Source organism: Sphaerodactylus townsendi, linkage group LG03 (assembly GCF_021028975.2).
Source record: "Sphaerodactylus townsendi isolate TG3544 linkage group LG03, MPM_Stown_v2.3, whole genome shotgun sequence".
NCBI classification, from domain to species: Eukaryota; Metazoa; Chordata; class Lepidosauria; order Squamata; family Sphaerodactylidae; genus Sphaerodactylus; species Sphaerodactylus townsendi.
Genome location: NC_059427.1, coordinates 134,817,704 through 134,832,458, shown reverse-complemented (window position 1 = coordinate 134,832,458; position 14,755 = coordinate 134,817,704). Strand labels below are relative to the sequence as shown.

Sequence of the window (14,755 nt, the reverse complement as noted above, 5' to 3'; positions counted from 1 at the left end):
CCCTGCCCCTGAACTAGAGGCTGTCCATCGGAAACTCACTTCATTTCTTTCCAAGGATTACTGTCTATCCTAGAGAAGATGCAGACTTCCCCTCCAGAAAGAAGACCAGAGTGTCCTTACATGGATATGAGATGAGAACATGATAAATTAAGAGTTAGACTACAGACAGATGACAACTTTGTTAAGTTCCAAAAGGGATCTCTCCACACAAATGGCAGAACTATTTGACACAGACACTCCACAGAAAACAGCAGCTCTGGGTCAAGTTCTCCATTTTCTCCATGTATCATTTAATCCTGGTGCTTCCTTGAGACAAGAAAATGAAAAGAATAAACTTGACACATACATACATAGTTTATTTACGGTCATTGACCAGCAAGATCCAAAAGAATTAAAATCATAAAATGTACAGATATTGCAAATATACAGATTAAAACAGTTAACAAAATACAGATAATAGACCTCAGGAACTCAGAACATCAGCTCAAGATAATGAGTGGAAGGTCAGTCTCATAATAATTAATAATAAGGATTAGCTGGCAGAGCCAGTAGTGCTCTGTCGGGCCTTCCTGATTTTACTTGATATCCAGGCAAACTTGGCAACAGAATATGTTAGATTTTTATTAGTATCTGATAACAGTATTTTAACCTTTTCTTTCTTAGCCAAAGGAGTGTTTGTCTGGTCAAAGGACAGAAGCATCCAACGTATCTCATCATAGTATGAGCATTCAAATAATATATGTTCTGAGTTTTCAACACCTCCTATTTGACAACTGCAAATTCTGCTCTCAGTTGGTACTCTGTTGTAAATCCCGTTGGTATAGTTAGATGAAAGGGCGTTGTAACGGAGTAGGCTGTAGGCTCTTCGATAGTTAACGTTAAACAAAGAAGTAAGATAAGGCATTATTAAAAGTTTATTCAGCATTATTTTACTGAAAATTGGGTGTTTGAGTTTATTCAGGCCCCAGACCTCTCTTTATATTGCCTTTGTGGATTTTAAATCCGCCTTTGATTCTATCTCAAGAGATTTACTTTGGGACAAATAAACTTGACACAGAATTGAATTTCATTTCCACCCTTATGTTGTTTCAGAGGGTGGTTGTGTTGGTCTGCGGCACAACAGCTAGAATTGAGTCCAGTAGTGCCTTAGAGACCAACAAGATTTTTGGTGTCTGAGCTTTTGAGAGTGTCTGATGAAGGCAGGGCCAGAGCAAGGGGAAATTGTGCCTGGGATACGCGTGGAACTTGGGCCCCTGTCGCAGCGCCCCCCACCCCGGAGTCCCCCCCCCAACCGGACCACGAATCCGCCTGGGGCGTCGCCCCCGCCACCCCATTGGTGCTATGCCACTGGATGAAGGGAGCTTTGACTCTTGAAAGCTTATACTCCAAAAATCTTGTTGGTCTCTAAGCTCCTACTGTACTCAAATTTAACCCTGTTTTGGTCATCACATATACCTCTGATCTGAGTAACTGGCCAACAAAACAGCAGATATAATTCAGTGCAAGTAATTGGGAGATGATGCATGCTTAGATTAATGCTTACATAAAAAGTCCCAACCACAGATTCAATGCTGGGACCTAAATTGGCTCAGTCATCTATCCATTTAGGTTATAGTAGAAAAAGTTCACAGCAAACATCAGCTGTACTGTACGTGCTGTTAAAATAAGAAGGAACGCAATGTCAGAAATTATAATGAAAAGAAATGGAATTTTAAATAACTATCCTAATGCAATTACATAAATTATGGTGTCCCAAAATTAGGGAAATTGTATACAGCTCTTGGAGCCCTGTCTCAAAATGTTATTTTAGAGTTGCAAAACTATAGGAAAATGTTGCTGAAATATCTGCGTGCCTCTTAAATCTGTCTACCTTCCTTGTGGAAAGAAGATGATAAAGCTGGGTCTTTAATTATTTTTTTTTAATGATGTTGTCATGATAGAAATTAATACAGTTACGAACGTTGTGTGGAGAGTGAACAGAGGGAAATTATTGTGAAAGACTAGAATTAGGGATTATCAAATGAAACTGATTGGGGGGAGGGGTCAACCAGGACCAATCAAAGGAAGTACTTTATGCAACACATAGCCAGTTTATGAAAATCACTGCTATGGAATATGTGTTGCCAGAAGCACACAGATTATTAGTAGACAAATACATAGCTGTTAGTTCTTAGCCATACATACACCTCTGTTATCTATAGTTTGGATAAACAAAAGGGGAAATTTTTCATTCATATGCTCTGTTTCTAATCTTTGGCTGACCATACACCGGATACTCTTTGTGCAGTTCAATAGATTACATTGGTTTGATTTTCTTTTGACCTGTTCTTAACTGTGGAATATTCTCACCTTTTGTACATAAAGCTGGTGAGGCTAGTTCAAAATAAGGCAAACTCTGATGGATAACTTGCAAGATATGCCTTTAATAATAAATATTATTCTCCTCTCTCTCTCTCTCTCTCTCTCTCTCTCTCATTTCTGCACTTAACTGTCTCCTCTGTGTTCAAGTTATGCACTGGCATGATGCTCCTTGTTTAGACGTGCCACACTGCAAACAAGAACTCTTACGTAACACTCATGCAAAAAACATCCACGAAAGAACATTGCACAACGTGCAGACTTTTGCTAAGGGACTTTCCCCTTGGACTCAAGGTTGACCTACTTTACTGCCCTACTTTTTAATGAGAGGGATATTCATAAAGGTATTACAGGTGCTAATAATTAAATGACATTAATCGAAACAGTTTACATGGCTTATTTGGGCAGGAAAGAATTCATTCCAACCCTTGTGGCACGTGAGTTGGATAAAACTTCTTAAGGAAGGGAGAAATGTCTGTCAATTTCCTGGCTATATCTGCAAAACATTATTCTGTATAGGTGCACAATCACTCATAAACAGGGAAAACTGTGCAGTAGGAAGTAGCAGCCCCTTTCTTCAAAGATCTATTCTTGATATATTGTTGAGGATCTATGCTTGATGTATTGTCGATCTATGCTTGCTTTCCTTTTCAGTCAGCCCATTTGTCTTTATAAAGCCTCTTGGCAGCATCAACTAGGGGAGGGACACACGTCTACAAGTTATGAAGGCCGTAATGAAGCGTGACTGGAGATAAGTGAGCCTGGCTCCATTATGGCCCAGATTACTGTTGAGGGTGAGGTTTGACTGCCACCTGTTCTTTGGGATGATGTAGCATTTTGATGCACACATACACACACCATGGGAAACTGTCCTCAAGGATGCACCAGAGAAATGTCTCCATCACAAGCTCCTGGGAAATTTCTCGGTGTACAATTGTACTGTAATTCACAAATTCCCAATCAAAACATTACTAGTTGTTTTTCTGGGAAGATTTTCAAGTTTGTGGCTTTCCACCTTGCTGGACTGGACTTTCCTACAACCTCTGACGAACACCATTTCTTCACTTCACCGTATATAGCTTGAAATGCATACTAGAATTCCAAAAGCACTCAGAAGATGGGTTTTAAATTTTTTCTCTCTCATTACCCGCAACTGTAAACAGTAACCCGTGTTCATGGCACAACATCTTTTCCTGTCCGTCCATCCGTCCGTCCGTCCGTCCGTCCGTCCATCCATCCATCTTGAAATTTAATTGGATTTGTTTTACGCTGCTATAGAAATTTACGGGTTTTTAATGTTATTTATGTCTATTGTTGTTTTATTGCCGAGATGGCCTTGTACACTGCTCAGAGCCCTTCGGGATGTTGAGCAGTCTATCAAGTTTTAATAATAATAATAATAATAATAATAATAATAATAATAATAATAATAATAATAATAATAATAATAATAATAATAATAATAATAATAATAGAATAGTTCATTCCAATGGTTTAATTCAGACAGCCCAATGAACACCAGTTAGTTCACCAGGCATAAGTAGTAATTGTGCACAAACCCGTTTGTCTGCTTTTTGCCACCTCTAACCTTTCAATGTGCTCTATATACTGCCATTTAGTTGGCTAGGCACCGGCTGGATTTAGTACAGCTCAATAAATTCAGGCATCGCAACAAGTTACAGTTAAGCGCAGACTGCAATGAATAAACTGACACAATCCTTATTTTAAAATCTGTGCATTTAGTTTTTACAAATTTACAACTAACTGGGTTTGGTTGAATCATGTTAATAAATACTTTGTTGTGGTAGGTTTTCCAGGCTGCGTGGCCGTGGTCTGGCAGTCTACCACACCACGGCCACACGGCCACACGGCCCACCACAACAAGTTGAATCTGGCCGTGAAAACCTTCAACAATACATTAATAAATAATTGTTTACCATGACATTTGAATGTAGTGAATGAAGCATTTCAACTCTTTATGCATTGTTTACTATTGCACATATGCTCTGTCTGATGCTTAACCATAGGATTCCCTTTTGAGTTCAGGCCACTCAGAGGGTGGAACGGGGGAACAAAAGTCAACTACAGGGCCCCTTATGTCAGTGTCATGCTGCATTCAACAAACATATTAAAAATGCCTACTGCAGTTCTGGCTGCAGCCACTAGGGGCAGAGGGATGGCAGAGAATGGCAAAGGGCTCTGACTCTGGTTTCTTGGACTTTCAACAAAGTTTACTACAGGACGAGATAAATCATTTGCTGATCAGATCCTGCTAAACCCATCAGCCAAGCTACCACTGCAGAAGGCACCCCCCCCCCAAATGGACAAGGTGACCTCATTGTCAGGTTGCAGCCTCCTAACAAGGTCATAATCTGTCGTTTCACCCAGCTCCTGCACAATCACATCTTGCAAAGGAACAGACAGATCTGTTAGTATGTGGTAGCAAAAAAAAGTTCTCTTTCCCTACATTTTTCTAACTTTTCCCCAAACTTTTTGTCCTCCTTTCATGATCTGCCATTTGTGTATCTCCACTTCTAACACTCCTCTCACGCCATTGCCGGTACCTATTTTTCAATCTAAACTCCTCATCCATCCTGGTTGGAAACTTAGAACATATTTAACAGTAGGATAGCAGTAGATAGAGTCCACTTGCTCTTAACCACTACACTACACTTGCATGTATTTTTGTATTGTTATAGCCAATGGCTCAAACAATAAATACTTGACTGACTGACACTACACTACACTCAGTTTCAATGACAAAGTGTGTGTTCAAATCTGTGATCTTAATCTGAAACTCAATGTTGCATAGGTTTCTGTGGGGAGGCTGCTGTTGAACAGTGTCAAGCAATCGGGGGCAGGTGTGGTGAGTTGTATAAGTCTTATGGCAGCAAAGTTGCCAGACTTGGCCTCAAGTAGTCCTCTCTTGAAGGCCAAAACAACCCTGGAAAGGGCCCTGCCCGCACCCCCTGCCTTTTATGATAGAAACCAAGGCTTGAAGACTTGCAAGACAGTTGTGGTTGCCTAGCAATGGCCACAGTAGCCAATGACACAGTATTAGATTTTTAAAACTGCAGGCACAGCTTCTATAGTTTTGGGGGTGGGGGACTTAATCCCCCCATTTTTTGTTTTGATTCCAGATTTTCTTGTGATCATGGGAGTTCTCTCAGGTTTGCAGAAAGATCTGTCTTATCAATCATGCCTCCAATTATTCATATATGGGGCCATGCTGAAAATTAGATGAACTGATAATATTCCACATCAAGAAAAAATGCATGGCACTCCAAAACTTACTCACCATAAATTGCTAATTTATTTTTACACCATTTCCAATGTGCAGCGTAAAGAGTTTCCATATTGGAAAGCATAAGGAAGAAGGTAGTATGAAGATGCACCCTCAGGGTCCACATACTTGGTTGTGTTACGAAATGACTTACAACATCCTTAATAAGTCTCCAGAGCTGACAAACACCATATACATCAAAGCAATTGTAAGCTTATTTGGACACTGACCACTATGCCATGCTGTGTTTTGTTTACATTGTTTGGATTTGAGCTAGACTAAACTTTCCTGCATGGGACAGAGCTTACTTCCACCACCCCACTGTAGCCCACTGATCTCCACAAAATGCTCCTCCTGGGAAATAGGGGTAGGGGTGTGAATTTGGCAATGCCACCCCCCCCCCCCAAATGGTAGTAATATAATGGGGCTGAATAGTAGATCTCAAAAAATGCTGAATTTCTTAGGCATTTTTGGGCCACTTTGGCCTTACCACCATTTTTAAAAGATGGGGGAAACCCCTCTCCACCCTCCCTCTCATTCACCTGCTGACTACTGCCGCCTCCAAAGTCCACATGGTTTTGGAGGTGATGGCGGTGCAGAACTGCACTCTGAGTCCAGCAAAGTCAAGCCCAGCATGCAACTGAGCCCTGCCACCTCTGAAATACACATGGAGTTTGGAGGCAGTGGCAGTAAAGAGTTGAATGTTGGGCTCAGCTGAGCTGAGTTTTCAGCTCTGCCCCGCCATCTTCAAAGTCCAAGTGGACTTTGGAGCCAGCGGCACAGAGCGAAATGCTTCCCCATCATTATCTACTTGATTCTTTTGGTTAAAGATGTCAGGATTAAATCTGAGACTTTCTGCATGCCAAGAGGATACTCCTCCTCAGCAAGATATACATAATTGTATCTTAAGAGTTGTGCTCATATCTGGGAGGAGAGGGGTGCAAGAGATCAGAAACTAAAGTGTTGAAGCATAACAGCCATGATGTGGGAAATGCACACTGTTCCAGGATATTAGTCATTGGCATAATTTTTTTAAAAAGCCAGATAAGCAATCCACAGGAAGTGAAAACAGGTCATAGTGTGGACAGGGACAAAGGGCAGACAAGGAGGTACTAGAAACATAAAAAGCACCTGCAGATTGATTCTCCCTGAGAACTGAGTTGATCAAACTAGCAGTACAATGCAAAATGAAATCTCATTGGTTCCTATTTAACAGGCTGCTGTGTCAGCTTGGGCTTGGCAGATAACAGACTTGATATATGCAGCCAGCTGTCTTTGCAATACCCAACTGCAGAGGAAAAGCAGAGATATGTACGAATAGCTCTTTACAGCATAATGTACTGGTTAAGAGTGGTTGACTCTAATCTGGAGAACCAGGTTTGATTCCCCATTCCTCCACCTGAAGCCTGCAGGGTGACCTTGGGACCTTCTCAGAATCTCCCAACCCTACCTACCTCACAAGGTGCCTGTTGTAGGGAGAAGAAGAGAATGTGATTGAGATTCCTTAAGGTAGAAAAAAGTAGGGTATAAAAACCTATTCTTCTTAACAGTTGCCATGGTACTGATGAGGGTCAGAAGCTACATTTTGACTGCAAGGGTCCCTTGTTCAAAAACCTTACACTGATAAAACCCATCACAAGATTGACTTTCAAATCCATGCAAGAGCCAGGATGTTTATCAATGGGCCTTAGGAGATGTTAGTTCAGAGGCTTATTTTGAGGGTATAAAGAATATATTGTAGCCTGTTCTGAGCCCAGGCTATGGGCCAATGATAACTAATTTTAGAACTACTTTACTTGATGGCTGAGGTTAGCATAATCCCAAGGCAAACCCTGGATTTCTGCTTCAGTTCCTTTCTGGAGCAATATGCAATATATTATCTAGTGACATCAAGGAAACATACTCCACTAGCTTCTTATGATGACAAGGACAGGGACGCAAAAGAGCCTTGCTATACTTTCCATTGTTTAGATGAGCAATGCCAGCTGCTTAAAATAAACTCCCAGAACTACATTCTTAGTCTGACAGCAAAAGTTATGAAATATCTGCAACTCATCACCTTGGTCTGGAACCCATGGTACATTTCTGTTAACAAAAACAGGAGGATTTTAGTTGATTTCTCTCCTCCTGCTGCAGATGCCCAATTCATCTGTCATGTTACTCCTAAGCCTCCTGTCCTCCAGCAGCAGCATTCTGAACTGCAGCAGGTGGGAGAAGATGCAGAAATCCAGTTTTGCTGACAGAAATGCCTTCCATTAGTGGCCTTTTACTGCAGGTTTCAAACTCTTGACTGCCTCCTTCAGGTAGGGCAGGTAAAACTGTCTAGCTATGGAGGTTTACGGGCTGAGGTTGTTGTAGGAGACTATTTGTCATCAGCATGGGACTTGTCCTGAGGGCTTCCAGGTTTTAATCTTCATGTAAAGCCCTTAGGAGCCAGTGTGGTATAGTGGTTAAAAGTGGCAGTCTTTAATCTGGAGAATTGGGTTTGATCCCCCACTTCTGCACATGAAGTCTGCTGGGTGACCTTGGGCCGGTGACAGTGCTCTCAAAGGCTCTCAGCTCACACAAAGGCAGATAATGGCAAACCACTTCTGGAGGTCTCTTTCCTCGAAAACCCTAGGGGGTCACTAGAAGTCAGCTGAGACTTGACAGCACTTTACATGCACACAAAGCCCTTTAGGGGAAAATCATTTGTAGTTTTGGAGTAGATTTTATCAATATAATAACAACCAGCTTTACATTTCTCTCTCCAAATGCCTAATGATGCTCTACAGGTCAGTCCTATTACCTAAATTGGACTCGGGGGGGGGGGGGGGGATTAGCTATAGAAGGGCTTCCAGAAATAGATGATGCAAGATCTTGTAGCCTGTGAATACCAGGGTGGATCCCAGTACTGATACCCTAAAATAAAATTATGAGGTAAGAGAGAATAAGAGATTGTAAACACACACAAATAACTTTATTGTATATAAAATAAAATAATAAAAACATTAAAAAACTACACTAAGCACCTGAGAACTGATTCCCTGAGTGCTCTCTCTCTCTCTCTCTCTCTCTCTCTCTCTCTCTCTCTCTCACACACACACACACACACACACACACACACACACACACACACACACACACACACAAGAGAGAGAGAGAGAGAGAGAGAGAGAGAGAGAGAGAGAGAGAGAGAGAGAGGTGGGATCCAACCAGTTCTCACCACTTCTCTAGAAGTGGTTACTAATTTTTTCTGAGTGCCGAGAAGGGGTTACTAAAGCAACCTCCCTGCCCAATAGGGACTGGAGCTGTGTGAGTGCGGCGGCGCCACTATTTGAATCCCACCACCATCGGAACCTGTTATTAAAATTTTTGGATCCCACCACTGCACGCACGCACGCACGCACGCACGCACGCACGCACGCATGCATGCACACACCCAACAAGAGGGAGCACTTTATTAGAGGAAAAAGGAAATAAACTGGGAAGTTTCAGGAAGGGTCATAAAATCTTAAATCTGGAGCTTGAAGTCTTGGAGTGAATACAGTTGAAGTCCAAGAAGCACAGTGAGGAGCCAGGAAAATGAGGAGAAAAAAACAGACAGAGTGCAACAGATGTTCTCGGGAGGAAACCAGAATTCTGACCAGCGGAGATCTGGAATGGAGATGTGAGGAACAGTGTGGCTGGAACTTGGGGTCTTGTTTTTTATGGACAGAAGCTCTGGGTCCCAGTGAGAGTTTGGTGGTCCTGACTTTGGATTGGGCTGAGATAAAAAGTATGAATCTTACTGGCAGGTTTAAAGTTAGCTGTTGTCAAACTTTGGTGGGAAAAAATTGTGGCAATTACCTTGATTAGGCTATTGTGAGTCAGACCTGCAGGGGCCCAAAACCTGGACAAGGCAGAAATGGTTTAAGAGATTAAAGTGGAGGGTAACTTAATCACTTAAACAGTTTTAATTCCTTCCTCATCCCTGACTCTTCCTGAAATTTCATACCCAATGGCACTTAGATTCTAAAAGAGAATGTACATCAAAACAACTAAGTTCAAATAAAAAGGAGGAGTCTTCTTTACTGGGTGAGCACTGCCCAGCCAAGGGTACCACCAAGCAACACCCCAAGGCCTCATCTGGGCCCAAAGAATCCTAGAGGAAGGCAACAGCAAAGGAGGCAGGGTGTGACCTGGCCTAATACAGAGAAGACAGATCCATGAGAGAGCACCTGGTGGGGTAGGCAAGGGACAGGCAGTCCCAGCCTCACTTGGGCCAAGCAGGCTGGAAGCAAGCTCCCATAGAGGAAGCTAGGAGGTAGGACAGAATGTGCCCAGACCCAGGGGAAGCTCCACTGGTCCTAGCTCCTGCAGTCTACAGGGCCTAGTCCCTGGGCTAGAGGGACAAGGAGAGGCCAGGGATGTCTCTCCTCTGAGAAGCCCTTCAAAAGGCAGATCTAGGACAGGACAAACCACGCCTGAGGATGCAAGGATGAACACCAGAAGTGAGTGAACAGGGTGCAAGCAAACCACGCTGTTCCTGATAACCCCGCCATTCCTGCCTAACATCACTGTACTTGCTAGAAATGCAAATGTTAATATGTCTAATATATTGACAGCCCTGATCTGAACAGCCCAAGCTAGCCTGATCTCATCAGATCTCAGAAGCTAAGATGGGTCACTATTTGGATGGGAGACCACCAAGGAATATCAGGGTTGCTATGCAGAGACAGGCAATAGCAAAACTACCTCTGAATGTCTCTTGCCTTCAAAACCCTATAGGGTTGACCAAAGTTGGCTGCATCTTGAAAATGATTAGTGTTTTGATAGTAGACGGAAGATCAGATTTCAATGAGATCAAAGTTATCTGCTCTGGGATTCGCTTGGGGTGGGCTGCAGGGAGGCAAAATTTTATACGGTGCCTTTTTATCTTTTCAAAATCAATGAGTTCTTTATTGTTAAGAATATTTTAGACAGGATATAGGATTCTAATCATGTCTAACTAGCTAGGATGAATGGAGAGGTATGTCCTGCTGTTGTGGTGCCAAGAAGCGTGTGGATAGATTGTACCAGCTGGAAGGAAGGAGGATTTCCTGAGACTAGCAATCTATGCAGCAAAGATAGCATCAGAGCAGTAGAAAGGGAGGATGCTCAGGATCCTGACCTGTTCACCTCTCTGGCTCTCTAAAGTCCCCCTCTGAAGTTTGAGAGACCAAATACTTCTATGTGAGCATGGTCACCCTCCGTTTTCCACTCCTTGCATCAGAGGTATGATGCCTTTTTACACTGAGGCTTCATTAATCCATCATGGATGACAGCTGTAGGTAGCTATGCTCCAAGAACTTGTCCAATTCTTTTTAAGCCATCTAATCTACATCGTTAGAACCAGCAACAAATGTTGTGACACGGAATTTCACACATACTTTTTTTCTTTCTGTTTTTAGTTTGCACAAAAAAAATTGCTAACTTTTTACAAAAAAAACAAAACCAAAGACATTTCTGGCAAATGAGGTCAGTTATTTTTATGCTGCAGAAATGTTGATTTTATGCTGCAAAATACAACTTCAGACAAGTCCTGAATTTCATAATTGCAAGTTCATCTCTGGTAAATGTTTCAGTTTGTGGCCACTTCACCACGCTGACTCTGAACAACTATCCCATATATTTACGTTCAGTTACTTTAAAAAAGGCACAGCTGTTACTTAGTAATACTTTTGAACACCCATCACGTGAGTACCAGTAAGTTTTCAAAAAAGCTTTCTAAATCCTTATCTGAAGCTGTCACAATAGCTCTGGAGAGTAGTTTATATAAAGCTTTAATTAACGAAAGGGCTCATTGTGGAAATTATTAGAAATCACAGACCCTTCCACTCCCAGAAACACATGTTCTCTGCAGGTCTGATGCAAGAAGGAATGGTTCAGCTGCTTCCAGCATTTTAACATTTGACACAGTTCTGGATTTGGCCCTATTCCTCCATTTCTGGCAGGATGACGCAAAGGATCCCATAACAACAGCCCAAAACAGCAATAATTTTGTTGTTCTACCTCAACATCATATGACTCGTCACATTTGCTGGGATCTTCCCTGCCCAGTAGGCTATTGTGGGAACACGGTGTCCCCCTTCCCAAGTCGTTCGCTTGGCTGAGCTTCCATCTGTGAAATTAAACAGAAAAAAAAAGGATTTTCAGAAGCTTGTCTGCCAGAAGCTTTTCCCTCTTATGAGCCAAGGTTGCAAAACAAGGCGATCATTCAGAGCCAGGAGGACAGGTCCTTTTCCAGAAGTACAAGGAATCCATTAAGGGATGGAGGGATGTGCCAAACTAAAACACATAAACATTATAGCAAACCTACTGACCTCATAGATTTCTTCCATGCTGCCTGTTTATTTAGGGAAAAGCTCAATGCAGTGCTAAACCTGGGATATTTTTAGCTTTGTGAGTACAAATAAGTTTCTGGAGATTCCAAAAAATTATAAAGCATTGGCATGATGAGGTGGCAGGATGCTAGATTTCTGCCTGATTTTAGGCAAGTCCCTGTCTCAACTTGAGCTGCCCATCTGTAAAATATGGGAATAAAAACTACCGAGGTCAAAGAACAAGGATGAAAGCACAAAAGATACAAAACGACATAGTAGCATTACAAATACTAGTAAATCACCCATATAAAAGCCCAATATAATTAGTAGATAGGCAATGCTACATAGATAAGCAAGTGCAGCAGGTTCTCTGCCCTGCTGCTGGTCTGGAAAGTCACTGGCATCCCCTCAGCAGTGAGGGCAATTATGATTGATGGTTGTGGCAGTAAGGAGTGGTTTGCCTTGAATTGGCCTTAATTCATTCCCCTTAGTAGAAGTGAAACCAATGCTGCTAAGAGAAGTGAAGAAAGATTCTACACCACTACAGGAATATCAGAAGGAGAGGATAAGCCATGAGGAAAAGAATGCAGTCACCTTTTCAGCAGCAACATCATAAAGGAGATCACAGATGGCACACATCCCATATTTATTCACTGTTAGAATTCACAACGGGCACTTGGGAGTTTAAAAAGTTCACTTTTCTCAGGAAATGTGTTTATTGTATTGTAAATTCTATAGATCCAGTTAGGCATAGTTAGATTTGTTTTAGGTTTAGTTTAGTGATACGAAGCTGTATTTTTTAGATTAGTCACTAGACTAGGCTTATTGTACTGGGGCTGTAGATTGGTTGGGGGTTAGTCTTAGCTCATTGTGCTTTCTGTAGTCCTAGGCTACAGAAGGGGAAAGTCACCACCTATACTTATTATGTCTATGTATGTTATGTATGCTGCTATGATTTTATGTATGCTGTTATGCTGTTTATGATGTTATGATCAATGATGTTCTTGTTTATAACGCTATGTTTATAATGTTAGGCTTATTGATCCTTTGTTTACTGATGTTTTGTTGCTTGATATTATGATTACTGATATTTGTTATTATGCTGTTGTTGTTCACTGTCCTGAATTATTTTTAAAAAAAAGAATAGATTTGCACAAAGAGCTAAGAGGAGGGAGGGGCAAGCAGTATTTATGAACATGAAACCTTTTGAGCAGAATACTCCACAACTCTTGGGCTCTTTGTGTGCATAGATAAGGCAGGAATGCATGCAGAAGTGCAACCGAGAAATGTAAGCCCTGGTAGCCCAAATAAAACTGAAGATAATTCACCTTGCAGTACTCTAAAAATTATCTATGCATTTCTAATACTGTAACAAAATCAGAGCCAGCATAGTGTAGTGGTTAAGAGCAGGTGGATTCTACTCTGGAGAACCGGGTTTGATTCCCCACTCCTCCACCTGAGTAGCGGAGGCTTATCTGGTGAACTAGATGTGTTTCCGCACCCCTACTTTCCTGCTGAAAAAAAAATGTAGAAAACCATTATTTAAACCAAGTCTTACTGGGTAGTGATTTAAATCAATTTATTTTAAATCAAATCTACTCTGCCAACTGTTAATCATGACAAGATAAATGTCTGCCTACTGTTTCACTGCCAAGAGGCATGAAATAGTTTTCAAAAGTCGTGTAAAAGAAAGAGCAATCCCACTCATTAATATTACATTTCACTTTGGAGTTTGGATTCAGTGTCCCAGCTTTTAATAAATCAGCTTTTTAATAAAGCCAGGCATCCAAGTAGGCCACTTCTTGGACCATTATTTGGAGAACTGCATGGCTCATGATAGTTTGCTGTCCTTTCTGCAGAGTGTTCTTCCAGTTCTCCTAAATGCTATATGGCATGTCAGTTTATATTCAATCAGTCCACTCTTTTACTGGTGCTGAAACCTGCACTGACCCATTCAGAAAACGGCTACTTATCTCCTTCCCATGTGATGTCAGCTCCTTTGCTGCTACCCTCTGCAGTCTAAAGCAGCTGCAAATGCAAGAGAAGGGAGAAGGGAAAACTTTGACAAAATGACTCTCCTGTCCACTGAAAATCTTCATCTGGGCAGGAAGAAGCAATCTGTGCAATCTCTGAAATAAACTATTTGTGGAAATGTGAAGAAGTCTCATTATGTGGCTCAGGGGTGAATCTAGGCAAACTGGAGCCCGGGACAAAATCTGAGTTTGGTGCCCCCCCACCCCAGGTATGGACGACCACCCTCCCCCACAACGACCAAACAATGATTTTTTGCACCAGCTCACAAAACACCTCCCACCACCAGCAAAACATACATGGCTTTCTCCCCACCAACTCTCTTTCCTAATTGTGTCCTCACACCAACCCTATGAGGTAGGTATACCAGCCCCATGAGCTCCAAGCCAGTGCATGTGGGAATGAACTTTTAAGCATGTAAATCTCTCACAAGTCACCCCCCCATCTGGAAGGCTCTGCTGCTAAACATCAGCATCATCTCTCACAGAAATCACCTCCTACTCCCCCCCCCCCCAGCAAAGCAGGCATGGCTCCCCTCCCCACCACTTTCCTAATTCAGGGGTCCTCACACCAAATTCTGTGAGGTGGTAGGCTTTCTGCTAGCCTGAGAAACAGCTCCAAGCCAGTGCAAATGGGAATTAACTTTTAAGCATGTAAATCTCTCACAAGTCACCCCCCATCTGAAGGTTTGCCAAGCAAACATCAGCATCATCTCTCACAAATCACCTCCTACCCCCCAGCAAAGCAGGCATGGCACTCT

The 14,755-nt window shown here is 42.0% G+C and overlaps 1 protein-coding gene across 7 annotated transcripts in view; it reads right to left on the bottom strand.

Moving 5' to 3' along the window:
* ARSG (arylsulfatase G) overlaps positions 1–14,755 on the bottom strand; it is a 99,453-nt gene that overhangs the window by 18,382 nt on the left and 66,316 nt on the right. For all 7 annotated transcript variants that reach the window (XM_048491807.1, XM_048491810.1, XM_048491811.1 and 4 more), the window contains one exon: positions 11,654–11,762. In XM_048491807.1, coding sequence (XP_048347764.1) covers positions 11,654–11,762 — 109 coding nt within the window. The remainder of the gene's footprint in view (positions 1–11,653; positions 11,763–14,755) is intronic.